A 14970-nucleotide genomic window follows, 5' to 3' on the forward strand; every position below is an offset into this window, starting at 1 on the left:
CTGAGGCCACGGGTCTGTATTGGCTGCAATAAAGCTGAGTGGGAGCCCCCAGAGCTGCGCTGGTTCTTTCACCGGGGTCAGTCCAGCAGCTCCATCCAGCCCACGTTGGCGAAGGTGCGGGGGTCCATGCGGTCGATGTAGAGGATCCCATCCAGGTGGTCCATCTCGTGCTGGATGATCCGGGCGGCCCAGCCCGACGCCTCCCAGCTCACCGGCGCCCCGAGCTCGTCCACGCCTGCACCCGGGGTAGCGGTGGGTGGGGGGGGTGGTTAAGGGGAAGAAATGGGGACCCGTGTGAGAGTGGGGGAACCGGGAGAGACTGCCGGACCCGTCTAAGAGAAGGGAACCGTGTGAGGGAGGGGCAGGTGCAGGGTCCCACCCGGGCCGGGGCGGGTCGGTCCGTACCGGAGACATGGACGGCCCAGTGCCGCGGGACGTAGGCGGAGAAGCCGTGGATGCTGGCGCAGCCCTCGGGGCCGGTGACGAGGCGGGTGTCGAGGACGCGGAGCGCGGGGTTGACGAGGACGCGGAGCGGGAAGGGCTCGATGCGGTGCGCCTGGCGCAGCGCCGGCGGGTACCGGGCGCAGCGGGCGGGCGGCAGCTCCGCGGCGAAAACCCTCAGCGGCACGCCGAGCTGCGGAGCGCTCAGCCCCAGGCACGGCCGGTCCCGCAGCCCGGCCGCCAGCGCCGCCGCCAGCCGCCGCAGCTCGGGGCCGCCCAACTGCTCCGGGGACACGGCGGCGGCGGCGCCGCGCAGCACCGGGGCTCCCACCTGCACCGGAGCGGCGAACGGCGGCACGGGCGGGCCCAGCACCCGGCGCCGCAGCGCCCGCCAGTAGGAGCGCTCCCGCCGGTCCCAGCCCGCCGCGTGTCCGCAGGCGCGGGCCGGGAGCAGCGGGAGCCCCGGCAGGGCCCGGCCCGCCGCCCGCGCCGCCGCCGCCGCCGCCGCCATGGCGCACCGCGTGCGCGCGCAGCCGCGCCGCCGCAGCGCCGCCTGGCGGCCCCGGGGCGGCGGGGCCCGCGCCGCTGCCCGGCTACCCCGTGGCCACCGGGTCACCCGGCGGCGCAGCGTCCGCGGAGGGGCTCTCCGGCGGCTCGCTGGGCACGGCCGCGTGTTCCCCCTCCGGGTCCGGGCCGGGCTCCGGTGGCGGCTCCTCCTCGCCCGGTGCCGGTGGAAGGAGGAAAGCCAGCTGCTCCCTGAGAGCGGCCACGTCGATGCGGCCCAGGCGGCCGAAACGCTGCAGCTGCGCGGGGGGGACACCTTGGGGATGGGGAGAGAGGGGTCAGGGGCTCTGCGGGCAACGAGACCCCGCGGAGGAGGCAAGAGCAGGACAGGGCCCGCTCAGTGCCGGGGGAAGCCACGGGTGTCCTCCCCCTGCAACGGAAACCAAACCCTGAGATCTCACCCAGCGCCTGTGCAATCTGTGCTGGAGGGAAAAGCACCTGGAGGCAGCGGTTCAGGTAGGGCAGCAGGTCCTCCAGGAAGGCTGTGCAAAACTGGGTAAAGAGCTCCTGCTCCCGCCCGCTGAAAGCCGCCTCCTCAGCACGGTGGAAGGCCAGGATGGTTTTGGTCACCTGGGGTGGGAGAGAGAGGCAGACAGGTCACCTGACGACAGCCACATGCCCAGGTGGGTAAGGAGGCCAATGGCACTTGGCTTGTACCAGCAACAGTGTGGCCACAGGCCCACAGTGCCCATCTTCCTGTGCTGGGCATTGGTGATGCCACACCTGGAATCCTGAGGTCAGTTCTGGGACACTCCAAGAGACACATTGTGGGGCTGGAGTGTGTCCAGGGAAGGGAACGGAGCTGGAGAAGGAGCTGAAGCACAAGGAGCAGCAGGGGGGGCTTAGCCTGGAGAAAAGGAGGCTCGAGAGGGACCTTCTCACCCTCCACTACTCCCCGACAGGAGGGGCAGCCAGTGTGGGGCTGGGCTCTGCTCCCAAGGAACAAGGGACAGGACAAGAAGAAACAGCCTCAAGTTGTGCCACAGGACGTTTAAGTGGGACATTAGGAAAATTTCTTCATGGAAAGAGCTGTCCAGCCCTGGCACAGGGCAGTGGTGGAATCCCCATCCCTGGGGAGATTTCACAGCTGTGTGGATGTGGCACTTGAGGACACGGGTTAGGGCTGGGCTTGGCAGTGCAGGGGGAGTGGATGATCTCAGAGGCTTTCCCAACCCACTCAGAACAAACCCGGCCCATGATCTCCCAGGACAAGTCTCAACTCCGTCCCCCGGGCTCACCTCACCGAGGGCACCGTCCAGGCAGGCGGTGACGTCCTGTGCCAGGGCGATGGGGCAGCAGAGCCGCAGGTCATTGAAGGCAACGAGGAGCCCATTGAGGAAGCAGGCAAGGGGTGGGAAGTCCAGCAGCACCATGGGGGGCTGCAGCGTCCCAGGCTGGGCTGTGGGCACCGGCACTCCTGCAGTGCCCCCCAGCACGGCTGGAGCCGAGATCAGCGTGTAGGAATTCATCTCCTCCCGGAATTTCTCCACCGCCTCCTCCACCGCCTTCCCAAAGGCGTCGGCAGCCACGCGCTGGAAGAGGGGGGCCAGCTGCCCACGGAAATCCACGCCCACCCTGCTGAAGGACAGCCCGAAGTACATGCACTGCCCCAGCAGCGAGTCCAGCCGGCCGCCCACGCCGCGGTCCAGGTCGCGCCGCAGCGCGCGCAGGAACTCGGAGACCTTCTGCAGCACCCAGCTGTGGAAGATGGCCCCCTCGCCGGGCGCCGCGCCCTCGGCCGGCACCAGCGGCTCCTCGTCGGAGAAGATGGCGCGGTACTGGGTGACGATGTCGAACAGGTGCACCCGGCAGGCCTCGATGGTCTTGGTGATGTGCGCGTAGGGGTCGTGGTCGGGGATGGAGGCCTGGATGGAGCGCAGCCAGGCGTCCCGCGCCTGCAGGAACTTGACGCGCAGCTCGGCCTCGGTGAGCACGTCCATGCGGCGCAGGAAGCCGATGACGCGCAGGCAGGCGGGCAGGGGGATGTTGGTGCGCAGCTGCTGGATGAGCTGGTTCAGCATCAGCTGGGCGGACTGGCGCACCTCCTCCACGATGCCCTGGGGAACAGAGAGCCTTCAGTCGGGTACGGGCACGGGGCAGTGTGGGGGTCACCTGGATGGGGGGCTGGCTCAGCACAGGCTTCTCCTGGATCGCAGCGTGGGACAACAAGGGGTTCACCTCAGTCACGGGGCACAGAGAGTGCAGGGCTCACCTGGATAACGGGGATGCCGCTGTGCTTCCTCTCCAGCCTGCGCACGTAGGCCGTGAGCTCCAGGGCCTCCTCGTAGTAGCCGTTACGGACGCAGGTGTCCATGAGCTGCGGGATCTCCAGGATCTCCAGGATCTCCGTGTGCCGGTTCAGGGTCAGGCTGTTCATGCGCCGGCTGCAGGCGATGGCCTCGGCATCGCGCATGAAGGTCCTGCGGGGCCGGGACGGCATCAGCAGGACAGTCCTCCCTGCAGCGCCTGGATCCGGGCACCCTGCCATGCCCACCGGCCGCTCCCAGCGCTGCCTCCTGCCCAGTCACGGCCGGCCCGACCCTTAGTGAGCTGCGCACCTCTCGCTCCCCAGCCCAGGCCATCCCCGGCCCTTCCCGCCCCGTTTCCACCCGCGCCTTGCCCGCCGCTCCCAGTGCCCGCTGCCCGTCCCGCACCGGCAGGCGTCCTGCAGCGCGGGCAGCCGCTCCAGCAGGCTGCCCAGGCGGCTCTCGATGCCGCCGAAGCCGCGGCCGGCGCGGCCGGTGCACTCGGCGGAGCGGATGAAGGCTCGGTAGTGCTCGAAAGCGAGGCGGCGCGTCTCGGCCCCGACCCGCGCCCGCTCCGCCGCCAACCGCGCCGGCTCCCGGCCCAGCTCCGCCAGCCCCAGCGCCGCCAGCTCCGACACATAAGCGGCGAGCTCGGGGCCGCCGGGCGCCGCCGGGCCGCGCAGCCAGGCCAGCAGCCGCGCCTCCTCCGCCGCCGCCATCGCCGCGGCCGCCGCGTCACCTCCGGGCCCGCCGGTTCCGGGTCCGTCACTTCCGCTACCGCCGGTTCCGGCCCGGTCACTTCCGGCCCCGGCGGCCCCGCGTGCGCGGCGCGGGACATGCGGCCGCTCACGGAGGCGGAGACGCGGGCGGTGTTCGAGAAGCTCGGGAAATAGTGAGGGGCCGGGCCCGGCGGGATGCCGGGGATCGGGCACGGGAACAGGACGGGGACCGGGAGGGATGGGCACCGGGCATCGGGCGGGACCGGGCATGGAGAAAGGAATGGGCAACGGGAGGGCTGGGCCGGCTGGATCGCGGGGAACGGGGAGACCAAGGGGACCGAGGGGCTGGTGGGTGCCGGGGATCGGGCGGGCGGCGGGGCACCGGGAGCGCCGGGCCGCGGAGGTTCCGCGGCAGACCGGGCCGGGCTCACGGGCTCTGTCCCTGCAGCATCGGGGAGAACATCCAGCTGCTGGTGGACCGGCCCGACGGCACCTACTGCTTCCGTCTGCACCGGGACCGCGTGTACTACCTGAGGTGAGCGGCCGGGCGCGGCGGGAGCGGCCCGGCCCCGGCTGCGGCCCGGCCCCGGCCCCGGCTGCGGCCCGGCCCCGGCCCCGGCTGCGGCCCGGCCCCGGCTGCGGCCCGGGCCCGGCCCCGGCCCCGGCTGCGGCCCGGCCCCGGCTGCGGCCCGGCCCCGGCTGCGGCCCGGGCCCGGCCCCGGCCCCGGCTGCGGCCCGGCCCCGGCTGCGGCCCGGCCCCGGCCCCGGCTGCGGCCCGGGCCCGGCCCCGGCCCCGGCTGCGGCCCGGCCCCGGCTGCGGCCCGGCCCCGGCCCCGGCTGCGGCCCGGCCGCGCCCAGCACTGCCCTGCTCCCGCAGTGAGAAGCTGCTGAAGCTGGCGGCCAGCGTCCCCCGGGACAGCCTGGTGGCCGCGGGCACCTGCTTCGGGAAGTTCACCAAGTCCCAGAAGTTCCGGCTCAGCGTCACGGCCCTGGACTTCCTCGCGCCCTATGCCAAGGTGGGTCACGGCCCCGACCGGCCCCGTGCCAGCCCCGCGCCCCCTCACAGCTCTGCCCCTCTCTTGCAGTACAAGGTGTGGGTGAAGCCGGGCTCGGAGCAGTCCTTCCTCTACGGGAACCACGTGCTGAAGTCGGGGCTGGGCCGCATCACGGAGAACACGGCGCAGTACCAGGGCGTCGTGGTGTACTCCATGGCCGACGTGCCGCTGGTGAGCGCCTGGCCCGCGCCGGGGCTGCGGGCGGACACCACACGGGCGACCCTCCCTCACCTCCCCTTCATCCCCCAGGGCTTCGGGGTGGCCGCCAAGTCCACGCAGGAGTGCCGGAAGGTCGACCCCTTGGCCATCGTGGTGTTCCACCAAGCTGACGTCGGCGAGTACGTGCGGAACGAGGACACGCTGACGTAAAGGACCCTCGGGGACCCCCAGGGACCCTTGTGCCCTGTGAGTGTTCCGGGCTGGAACAGACTTTGTCCTTCCCGTGGGCTCGGGAAGCCCACCCGGAGTGGGATGGAGATGTGGGGAGCTGCCAGCACAGAGCCCCAGAGCCCTCAGGGGGCTGCTGCCAGCGCGGGAGGAGGGGCCCTGGCCCCAGCCCTGTCACATAAAGCCTGATCCTTTTTTTGGTGCCTGTTGTCTGGTGTGGAGATCCAGGGGGAATTCCTGTGGGGAATGTGACACACTGGGGTGTGTCTGGGGGGGACTGATGAGGCTGGGGGTAGCCTCAGAGGATGAGGATGAGTTTCAGGGAGGGAGGGAGGGAGGGAGTGCCCAGCATCTTCTAGTCGCACAGAGGCTGGAGGGCAGCGGTCGCTCCCTGGACTCTGCCAGGGGTTCCTTTATTGGGAGTCTGGTGGAAAAGGCCCGTTAAGCCACTAACAATGGGAAGGGATGTGACAAACCCACACAGCACACAGAACCCAGGTGACAGTGTGGCCTTTGACTTCTCTCTGGACGATGCCGGGGCTAGAGACGAGGCAGGGGGAACTCTCCCGCCTCCTCCTGTGGAAGCGGAATCCAGCCCTTCCTCCTACTCCGTGCTGGGACAGAGTGGCAGCCAGGTCACCTGGCCCTGCAGGGGGATGTCCCTGCCCTGCTCTAGCACTTCTGGCTGCCCGAGGTTTGCGCGTGAAAGAGGCGCTTGAGGAAGCAGAGCTGCAGCACCCCGGAGAGGACAATGACACAGCTCTGGGCCATCGACCACCAGTTGACGTAGTTGTAGTTGGACTCCAGGAGGAAGGAGTCGGCCCCTTTCCGCATCCGGGCAAAGTTGTAGAAGCGCCACATGTGGAAGGTGTGGATCTGCAGCCTCTGGATGCTCGCCTGCAAGAGAGGCAGAGCTGCACTCAGAGCTGCCCCTGGGGCTCAGTGCTGCACTCAGCTGCAGCTCAGCCCGGGCAAAGGCCCTGTTCGGTGTCCTGGGCAGGACGTGCCCATCCCTATGGCCTCCCTGACCCTCACCCCAATTGCCTCCAGCGTGTCATTCAGCTCCTTCCTCTCTGCTGGCTGCTTGTGCTCCATGTTGAAGTCGTCGTAGTACACACCAAAGTTGAGATACACCTGCATGAAGCCAAAGTGGTTTTGCTGGTTGTCCAGGCAGAGCTGGTAGAAACCTGCAGAGGGAAGGGGGTTGTTGGTCCCTGGGTGGAAGGGGCCCAGGCAGACACATCCCGAGTGCTCAGCCCCCATCCTGCCCCGTGGCCAGGTGGGCTCAGAGCTGCTGCAGGGGCTGGGGGCTGGGGCTCACCCGCGTCCTTGGTGAGGAAGTTGATCTGTCCTCGCACGTCCTGGGACACTCCAAGCTGGAAGCCATTGGGATCGCTCGCTGTGACCAGGATGTTCCTGCTGTTGCCAATCCCCGTTGCCCGCTGGACCTGGAGGCAGGGAACGCCCGAGGGGAATTTGTGGGTCACTGTTGTGTCGGGGATGGAGCTGTGCCAAGCCCCGAGGACGCGTTCCTGTGGGGCTGCTCTGCCAAGCACAGCCAGGGGAAAGCTGCCACTGCCAGGCACAGCTATGCCCTGGCTCTCCTTCAGCCAGCCCAGTGTAAACAGGAGATGAAAGAGCTGGAGTTTCCCAGTGGGGACAGAGCTCAGGGACATGCTGTGCCAGGACCTTCGGCTGTGCCACAGCCTCGGGCCAGGCAGTGAAGGGCAGAGCTTCCAACAATGCCAGAGCTCCCAGCACCACTTCATGGGCTTAAACCAGGTAGTTTAAAAAAATCCATGGGACTGATGATGGATAGGGATGAGGTTGGTTATATTAGGAAGATATTCTTCCCTGTGAGAGTGGGGAGGCCCTGGCACAGGGTGCCCAGAGCAGCTGTGGCTGCCCCATCCCTGCAACTGTCAGCCCTCCGGTTGGACAGGGCTTGGAGCAACCTGGGAGAGGGGAAGGTGTCCCTGCCCACGGCAGGGGATGGAAGGAAATGAGCTCCAAGATCCCTCCAACCCGAACAATTCCATGAGAGTGCCTTAAGAAAGACACAGTCCCTGGGATGCCGTGTGCCACGGGACCAGCACGGGGTGGATCCAGCCCAGCCTTTCCCTGGCTGTGTCAGCGACGTCCCAGGACACGTCCCCAGCACCCACCTCGTAGCTGAAGAAGAAGTTGCCGCCCTGGTGCGAGAACTGCCAGAAGCACTCCGCGCTGCCGGCAGGGATGACGACGGCGAAGTCGTAGCGGTCGGCGCCGCGGAACAGCGGCTCCTGGCCGGAGCCGCTCAAGGGCTCTGTCCTGGGGCAGCCAGCGGGGCCCAGCAGAGCCAGGAGCAGCAGCAGCAGCATCCTCCTGCTCCCCTGGGCTCCAGCACTTGCTCCCCACGCCGGGCAGGGCAGGGGTAATCATTAACCGCTGCGCAGCGCCGGCGCTGTGCCGGCACGGCAGCCGCGGCTCAAGGCTCCTGTGCGGAGCTGGAGCTCGGACAGCTTGTGCTGCCGGGGCAGGAGCCTGCCCTGGAGAAGGCGAGAACGGGACACAGCTCCTGCCAACAGGCCACCACCAACTTGCCTCTCACTGGCCAGCAGTGGCCCACATCTCTGACCTGGTGCTCCTGCTGCCCAGGGCTCTCCAGGGAAGGGATTTACAGAAGGGCAGGAAAATGCATTGGCACAGCCGGGGGACAAGGGACACCAAGTGCAGCACCTGCAGCTGAAGGACAGAGGGGGAAGCAGCTGTTCCTAGATAAGACTTCTCCCAGCCCCGGCTTTGCTGGATGGCAGCCAAGAGAAACTTAGAAACTAAATTTAGAAAGTGCCCCTTGTATCACCCCTGCCTGATCCAGAAACTCCTGTTCCCCACCTACACCGTGTGTCACACCTCCAGGGCAGTGCTGCTCCCGACCCAACACTCCCAGAGGGGAAGGGAAAGCCCCACATTCCTGGGGCAGTCTGTGCCCCTCTGCTGCATTTCCACCCACGAGGCAGAAATTCACACTTTCCCAACTCTTGATTTTAAAACAAGAGAGGAACTTTATTTTACAAGTGACTCTTCCAGCTTTGGCACTTGAAGGCAGGAACATGTGGCACCCCTGGGGCTCACACACAGTAAGGATAGTACCAGGAAAAGTCCAAAGAAAACATGACCAAAGTCAGACAGAACTAAACATTTTAGCATAGAAACAAACAGTTCCAAGTACTGAAACACAAAGTAATGTTATATTTTTGAAGCCTCAGAGCTGGAAGGGAGGGATTTCTCCTCACAGGTTACTCATTTACACAGCAGAAATGAATGGGGGGAAATAAAAAAAGCAAGTAGATCCTCGTGCCTGGATCTCTTCCCCACAGAAGTGCTGGGACTCAGTGCTGCCTGTTTCACAAGGGAGTAATGGCAAACAGATGAAACAAGTGATTCAGAGAACAGACAACTACAACACAAAAAACCAGTCACCTATGAGACCATCCTGCTGACCACACCTGAGCAGAGCAAACAGCTGGGATCCATTCCAGAGGCTGCAGTGGTCAGGTGGACAAGGAAGTCTCAATCTGAATTCATGCTGAGAGGCTGCACAGCCCCTGCCATGTGCAGCACACTGGTCTCTGCAGATACAGCTGGAGCACAAGGCTCCTGGGCTCCTGCCAGCCACGGTTTTGGTGTCAGAGGGGCTTCCCCCACTGGCACAGACAGAACTCTGCTCCAGCTTCCAAACAACAAACTGAGGTCCAAAAACCAGAAAGGAAGTCCCGTGGCTCCCAGCTTCAGAGCATTCCCAGTTTCTTCATGGTGCGCCAGCGGTCCTTGATCATCACTGCCGTGCGGTTCCTGAAGGGGTACCTCAGGCAAATGGCTTTCCACCTCCCTTCTCCGTACTTCTTCACCCCTTCCTTGATCCACTCGCTCTCCTGCATGGTCCATTTCTACAAAGAGCAAGGAAACAGCTGCACGGCAGACAGCCTGCTGCCAATCCCTTCCTGGCACCTTCCTTCCCCCATCACCCGTGCCGGGAACGGCAGGGAAGGCAGACAGGTCCTGGCAGCTGCACACAACACTCCAGCACTGCAGATGTGGTGCAGCAGCTGCCTTCCTACGGGCCAGGAGGAGAGCTGGTGGCACCAACGTGGGACCTGTTCCTGGCTGACAGCTGCCAGATGTGTGTCCCTCACCTGAACAAGAACCTGTCCAGCATGAGGGGAATTTGGCAAACCTTGCTCTGAGCCAAAGGGACCTGAGGCACATTCCCAATGCCCTGCAGGCAGGACAGGCACAGCTCCAGCCTCTTTTACCATGGACACTGTAGGGACACTGCCCCACTGCAGGGCCTGCTGGAAGGACCCAAGACTCCACATACCTGTTTCTTGGAGCTGGAGTTGTTGCAGAGGTTGTTCTTCTCAAGTGATGCTGGAAGACAAGGGAGAGAGTTACATTTCCCGTAATTTGGGGGGCACAGACCTCCCCGAGGAGCTGTCTTGGGCTTAACTGCTGAGCTGGGCAGTCAGGGCACCCTGTGACAGGCAATACAACCTAATACCTTTATCCCAGCCTTTCCATAGGATTTCTGGTTTCAAAATTCAGTCACCCAGGCAGCAGCAAGACCCCTGTGAGTGGCCCCCAGGCCAGGATTAGCACAGGTAGTCCCTGCCAGGGGGATTCTCATACCTGCATTTGCAAAGAGCTCATCCTCATCACTCCAGCTGTCCTTCTCCTCTGTGCCACAGGAGCTGTTCCACCTTCCTTGAAAGGACCTGAAATTAGGCGAGGGTTTACTTTGGCTACTGGCTCAGGAGAAGGTTTTTTTGGGGAGCGGGTGCAGGGCCATCAAGCAAGCAGAGCCAGCCTCTGCACACCATTTATTAAGAGGTGGGAAACACGAGAAGGATGCTCCTACAGCCAGTGATGTTGAAGCTGGGAGAAGTGTGGAAAAACACGTGTTCCTTGTTCTGGAATCACCTGCCAGGACCAGCTGCAGCACCTCACTACCAGCAGGACCTGATCGTTTTCTCCTCTTCATTAACCCATAGTTAATTTTAAAGCTAAACATATGGGCAAGAGAGGGTTTGCTGTGCCCAGTTCCACACGGGCTGGCGGGCAAGGTCAACACTCATCCTGGGACACAGGGCAAGGGTTTGGTGCTCAGGCTGCCAACAACAGCAAGACACACTGGGGGCAGAGCAGACAATACCACATGAGAGGGGCTTCATACTTCCCGCTCTGGGCAGACAAGGGCTCATCAGGCAATTTCGCAGCAGGTTTGGAAGCAGAAGAGACCACGTGCTCCTGGGAAGAGTCGGGGCACTCGCTCGACTTGCTGGACGAGCCGTCCAACTCCATGATCAGATTGCTTATGCTGAACAAGTTTTTGATGTTATGGGGTATTTCAGGAGGTTGTGAGGTCTCAGAAGCTTGATTCTCCACTCCTCTGCATCTCTTGGTTCTGTGGGATACAGAAGGAGACAGTTGCTTGGGGGAAGGCAAGTCTGTTTCGTCCAGTTTGGTGAAAAGGGCGTCCGAGTCCCTGGAGTCCGACAGGATCTTGAAAGCTTCTCTCAGAACAGAAATCCCACACGAGGTTACAGCTCCGGGGGGCTGCCTATAAAATAAACACAACCAGGAGGGTTGTAGGGGAACCGCCAAGGGAGCTCTGCTGCCCCGAAATGCAGCCTTGCCCTCCACTGGCATCCCCAATTCCGGGCCCTACAGTGCAAATCCGTGGAAGAGGGCATTCCCAGCCCTCCAGCACTCCCTCCCGCACGGCGCAGTGCCCCAGGCAGCAGGGACGGAGAATCTTGCTCCACTGCCTCCTGCCATTCCCAGCGCCGCTCCACGAGAGCAGCCACTGCCCCCTCCCTGGCCACTACAGCACTTCCTGTCAGCAACTGAACCAAACCACCTCAGCACCTTTCCCGGGACCCAGAGTCCTGCACCATCACCTTTGGGCTGGCCTGGGCAGGCGTTTGGGGAATTAGGAGCTGCCTGGACTCAGGGGATTACCCCTTGGAAGAGAACTTGAGGCCAGCTAGGCCATCCACAATCTGGAGACAGACTCCCCTGCCCACCTTTGTGATTCCCTGGTGGACACCCTGGGGAGTTCTGGGGCTGCTGCTGCTGGTTCTTTAGCTACTTCCATAGGCTCTGGAGTGCCCTTCGGGATATCGTATGCTGCTGTTAAATGTTCAGGCGTTGCTGCTGGGTCACTGACTACTTCCATAGGTTCCACAGCTGCTGCAGGGCCACCGGCTTCTTCCATAATCTCTGGAGCTGCTGTGGGACTAGCTAGCCTTTTTGCAGGGCTGGCAGCTCCCTCCAGGTCTTCTGTTGCTCCTGCAAGCTCTGGAGCTCTGTCTGGGTCCTCCGCCCTTCCCGAGGCCTCTGGAGATTTGGTTGGGTCCTCTGCCCTTCCCGAGGCCCCTGGAGCTGCTGCCTGGTCGTTCAGCCCATCTGCAAGCTCAGAAGTCCCCAGCGAGGATTTTGCTTTGCCGGCGTGCTCCGAATTCAAAGTCTTTTTCAATAACTTGAAGAGAGAGAAAGCACAGCACCATTACAGAGATGGTTCCTCGTGCTCCCGTTCCATTTTATCCCCTCCCACAGGCGTTTCATGGATGGAAGAACCTGTTTGACCATATAAAGCTCTCGGGAATGGGCTGAGTTTAGAGTGTGGCAGGTTTTCCCTGCTGTAACCAGGCACCTGACCCCAGGGTGGACACGTACCGTCAGCAGCGCGGGCTCCGAGTCGTCCATGTAGCCCTTGAGGAACTCAAAGATGCTCTGCTGGAAGTCCTCGTAGGAGAAGTTTCTGACCTTTGGATGAGAGGGATTCTTCTCCCGGATGACAGCCAGCCACTCGTTCCTCTTCTTCTGGAGAAGGGATTCATAGGATCAGGTGAGAACACTCTGGGCAGGGACAAGGGAATCGGTGACAACCACAGCAGGGATGTGGGCAAGGAGTGGGCCTTGCCCACTTGGCATTCTCCAGGCACAACCAGTTCACACCAAGATGAGGCTGGGAAAAGGCCGGAGGATCAGGAGAGCAACCAAGGAGCAGCAGAACCACCTTATTTCAGGAATTCTCCTTGCCCGCAGTGCCCAAGCACCCCACTGCCACAGGAACAGCAGTGGGAACTCCTGCTGCTCCCAGACCCTGCTCAGAAGCCGAGCTGGAGGCTCACCAAGGGATAAACGGTGATGCCTGGAAGGTGAGTGAGGAAAGGGGAGTGACAGAGGGGGCTCCAAGGTGACAATCCAAACACGCAGCACGGAGCGACCAGCACTCCAGAAGGATTGTTTCCATTGTGGCCTCCTCACCCCAAACCTCCCAGGACACATCAGACCCCCTCTGCACACACCAGCAGCTCCCACTTCACTCCAGCACGGACTCACTTGGCTCCTGGGCTCCTTGCCCATGTGCTTCTTGACGATATCAGAAGCTTTGTCAAACTCCTTGTTCCTGATACAAACGACAACAGCCTGCAGAGGAAAACAAGGACAGACTGACGCAGGGCACAGGGAGCAGCTCAGTGCCAGCTTCCACAGAGAACTCCCCCATCACTGCAGGTATGAGTTTGCCGACAAGGAGGGAATCCCACACGTGAGGCAGCTCCCACCATCACCCACACGAGGCAAAAGCTGCACCACACATTTACTGAGAAAGAAAGAGATCTTACAGCTTCCTTCACCATTTTCTGCACAGCCTCCATCGTCTTGTCTGCCACAGAGAACTCCTCACGGATGAAGTCCAGGACAAGCATGGCCGACTCCAGTGGGGTCAGCTCTGACTCCTTGTCGAAGGTGCAATCTATAAGAATTGGCATCCACACGTTAGGGAGGGGTCACGGCGCTTCCCTGCAGAGAGCTGGTTATTCACCTGCACAGGTGGCAGCCATCCACCGGCACAGGTGCGCCACCGCCCCCCGGGCTGAGCCACTGCCAAGTGTCTGAACTCCTGCCCCCAGCAGCCACGGGAAATTCTGGAGGCAGCACTTGAGAACGTCCCAGGCGCCCAGCCCTGAGCCAGGGCAGCGTTTTGGAAGCGCTGAGGCTCAGCAGGAGTGACCAGGCTGATGGACTGCCCACCACGCCAGCCCCGGACGAAGCTCTTGGCCCCCACGACACAGCCAGGAAGAGAGCCCCGAGCCTGAGCCGCGGGGAGACCCGCACAGCCCCGCCCGGAGCCCTGCTGCGCGCGGGGACAGCGCTGCGGGAGCTGCCGGGACACGGACACAGCACGGGGGGAGGAGGAGCGGGCTGCAAGCAGCCCCGGGGCTCCGCAGAGCTCGCACGGAGGGCCGGGCACCTACCGAGGTTCTCGCCCTCCTCCACCCGCGACAGCAGCTGCATGATGCGGAGCATCTGGCTCATGTCCGGCTCCCTGTCCAGGGGCCGCACGAGCAGCGCTGTGGGACAAACGGCTGGTCAGGGGGGGCAGCCGGGGCCGCGGCTCCCTGCATGATGCCGCTCCCCGGCCCGGGCCCGCGCACCTTGCATGATGTCGCGGAACTGGCGGAAATCACGGTTGCGCCCGGAGCGATAGGCCTCTATGGCCCGGTGGAAGTAGAACTGCAGGACCCAGCCGTTCACGGTCTTCTCAGGGAGCGCCGCCATCCCGGCCCCGTCGGGGTCGGGGGCCGGGTCGGGGTTCCGCTCCCGCCGCGCCAGCCGCCGTGTCGCCATCCCGCCAGGCCCCTGCGCGCCGGAAGTGACGACACCAGCGCGGCGCCGCGGAACCCTCGGCGCGCGGCCTCATACAGCGGGCTCCTGGCCTACAGCTCCCGGCGTGCACCGCGCCAATTCCTCCGCGCCTACAGCTCCCGGCGTGCACCGCGCCAATCCCGCCGGGCCTACAGCTCCCGGCGTGCACCGCGCCAATCCCGCCGGGCCTACAGCTCCCGGCGTGCACCGCGCCAATCCCGCCGGGCCTACAGCTCCCGGCGTGCACCGCGCCAACCCCGCCAGGCCTACAGCTCCCGGCGTGCACCGCGCCAATCCCGCCGGGCCTACAGCTCCCGGCGTGCACCGCGCCAATTCCTCCGCGCCTACAGCTCCCGGCGTGCACCGCGCCAACCCCGCCGGGCCTACAGCTCCCGGCGTGCACCGCGCCTACAGCTCCCGGCGTGCTCCGCGCCAATCCCGCCGGGCCTACAGCTCCCGGCGTGCACCGCGCCTACAGCTCCCGGCGTGCACCGCGCCAACCCCGCCGGGCCTACAGCTCCCGGCGTGCACCGCGCCAATCCCGCCGCGCCTACAGCTCCCGGCGTGCACCGCGCCAACCCCGCCGGTGAGGGTCGGTCGCCCTCTGGCGCACGGGAGGGGAAGCGCCGCGGGGAGCGGGGCAGGCCGGGGCACAGCCGGGCCCGGGGGGCTCGGGGTCTGCCCGCTGCCCATCCGACGGGACCCACCTGTAAGTGCTGAGAGCACCTGAGCAGGCCTAGGTGTGTTAAACTCTGTCACCCGAACGTGGCGGTGCCACCCTGCCGGCGCAGGCACAGGTTTTTGCCTTTTTTCTGGTCTTCCGAACCTCCGCTCTCCTGTGCTCTGTGCTCCAGCCACCTGCCA

General features: G+C 64.3%; 4 protein-coding genes across 9 annotated transcripts; 1 reads left to right on the forward strand and 3 right to left on the reverse strand.

Annotated features, from left to right (window-relative positions):
• Position 1: 1 nt before the first annotated feature.
• Positions 2–3970, reverse strand: COG8 (component of oligomeric golgi complex 8). 3 transcript variants are annotated; one of them, XM_068203268.1, is made up of 5 exons: positions 3660–3970; positions 3218–3425; positions 2244–3062; positions 1407–1575; positions 2–235 (listed from the first exon to the last, which is right to left on the reverse strand). In XM_068203268.1, exons 1-5 carry the CDS (start codon positions 3968–3970, stop codon positions 78–80), a joined length of 1665 nt encoding a protein of 554 aa, XP_068059369.1. In that variant the 3' UTR covers positions 2–77. The 3 variants fall into 3 exon arrangements, with proteins under 3 accessions (XP_068059369.1, XP_068059368.1, XP_068059367.1); XM_068203266.1 differs by lacking the exon at positions 2–235 and adding an exon at positions 1012–1261; XM_068203267.1 differs by lacking the exons at positions 1407–1575; positions 2244–3062; positions 3218–3425; positions 3660–3970 and adding an exon at positions 406–967.
• Positions 3971–4006: 36 nt separating this feature from the next.
• On the forward strand, positions 4007–5611 carry NIP7 (nucleolar pre-rRNA processing protein NIP7). Its single transcript, XM_068203274.1, has 5 exons — positions 4007–4143; positions 4419–4505; positions 4848–4986; positions 5056–5196; positions 5275–5611. Exons 1-5 carry the CDS (start codon positions 4088–4090, stop codon positions 5392–5394), a joined length of 543 nt encoding a protein of 180 aa, XP_068059375.1. The 5' UTR covers positions 4007–4087; the 3' UTR covers positions 5395–5611.
• Positions 5612–5731: 120 nt separating this feature from the next.
• TMED6 (transmembrane p24 trafficking protein 6) lies at positions 5732–8303 on the reverse strand. Of its 2 annotated transcripts, XM_068203271.1 has the most exons (4): positions 7578–8303; positions 6734–6860; positions 6448–6599; positions 5732–6309 (listed from the first exon to the last, which is right to left on the reverse strand). In XM_068203271.1, exons 1-4 carry the CDS (start codon positions 7770–7772, stop codon positions 6085–6087), a joined length of 699 nt encoding a protein of 232 aa, XP_068059372.1. In that variant the 5' UTR covers positions 7773–8303; the 3' UTR covers positions 5732–6084. The 2 variants fall into 2 exon arrangements, with proteins under 2 accessions (XP_068059372.1, XP_068059371.1); XM_068203270.1 differs by lacking the exon at positions 7578–8303 and having other exon boundaries at positions 6734–7309.
• A 138-nt stretch (positions 8304–8441) lies between these two features.
• TERF2 (telomeric repeat binding factor 2) lies at positions 8442–14114 on the reverse strand. 3 transcript variants are annotated; one of them, XM_068203261.1, is made up of 10 exons: positions 13896–14114; positions 13716–13811; positions 13083–13213; positions 12799–12885; positions 12130–12273; positions 11478–11932; positions 10625–11011; positions 10081–10166; positions 9773–9822; positions 8442–9341 (listed from the first exon to the last, which is right to left on the reverse strand). In XM_068203261.1, the coding sequence occupies exons 1-10, from the start codon at positions 14086–14088 to the stop codon at positions 9183–9185; spliced, it is 1788 nt and encodes a 595-aa protein (XP_068059362.1). In that variant the 5' UTR covers positions 14089–14114; the 3' UTR covers positions 8442–9182. The 3 variants fall into 3 exon arrangements, with proteins under 3 accessions (XP_068059362.1, XP_068059363.1, XP_068059361.1); XM_068203262.1 differs by having other exon boundaries at positions 10625–10855; positions 12130–12276; XM_068203260.1 differs by having other exon boundaries at positions 12130–12276; positions 13896–14113.
• Positions 14115–14970: the final 856 nt, after the last annotated feature.

The sequence above is a fragment of the Anomalospiza imberbis genome, chromosome 12 (assembly GCF_031753505.1).
Source record: "Anomalospiza imberbis isolate Cuckoo-Finch-1a 21T00152 chromosome 12, ASM3175350v1, whole genome shotgun sequence".
Lineage (NCBI taxonomy): Eukaryota > Metazoa > Chordata > Aves > Passeriformes > Viduidae > Anomalospiza > Anomalospiza imberbis.

Excerpts from the sequence above, each read along its gene's own strand:
- COG8 (XM_068203266.1), bottom strand. The coding sequence starts at position 3,970 with ATGGCGGCGGCGGAGGAGGCGCGGCTGCTGGCCTGGCTGCGCGGCCCG. Across the intron at positions 3,426-3,659 it reads GCGCTGCAGGACGCCTGCCG|GACCTTCATGCGCGATGCCG; the intron begins GTGCGGGACGGG and ends CCGGCCCCGCAG. Across the intron at positions 1,576-2,243 it reads TGGACGGTGCCCTCGGTGAG|GTGACCAAAACCATCCTGGC; the intron begins GTGAGCCCGGGG and ends CTCCCACCCCAG.
- NIP7 (XM_068203274.1), top strand. The coding sequence starts at position 4,088 with ATGCGGCCGCTCACGGAGGCGGAGACGCGGGCGGTGTTCGAGAAGCTC. Across the intron at positions 4,506-4,847 it reads GACCGCGTGTACTACCTGAG|TGAGAAGCTGCTGAAGCTGG; the intron begins GTGAGCGGCCGG and ends CTGCTCCCGCAG. Across the intron at positions 4,987-5,055 it reads TCCTCGCGCCCTATGCCAAG|TACAAGGTGTGGGTGAAGCC; the intron begins GTGGGTCACGGC and ends CCTCTCTTGCAG.
- TMED6 (XM_068203270.1), bottom strand. The coding sequence starts at position 7,181 with ATGAAGTGGTGCTGGGAGCTCTGGCATTGTTGGAAGCTCTGCCCTTCA. Across the intron at positions 6,600-6,733 it reads CTTCCTCACCAAGGACGCGG|GTTTCTACCAGCTCTGCCTG; the intron begins GTGAGCCCCAGC and ends TTCCCTCTGCAG. Across the intron at positions 6,310-6,447 it reads ACACGCTGGAGGCAATTGGG|GCGAGCATCCAGAGGCTGCA; the intron begins GTGAGGGTCAGG and ends CCTCTCTTGCAG.
- TERF2 (XM_068203260.1), bottom strand. The coding sequence starts at position 14,088 with ATGGCGACACGGCGGCTGGCGCGGCGGGAGCGGAACCCCGACCCGGCC. Across the intron at positions 12,277-12,798 it reads GCAAGGAGCCCAGGAGCCAA|AAGAAGAGGAACGAGTGGCT; the intron begins GTGAGTCCGTGC and ends TCCCTTCTCCAG. Across the intron at positions 9,342-9,772 it reads ACTCCAGCTCCAAGAAACAG|AAATGGACCATGCAGGAGAG; the intron begins GTATGTGGAGTC and ends TGCTCTTTGTAG.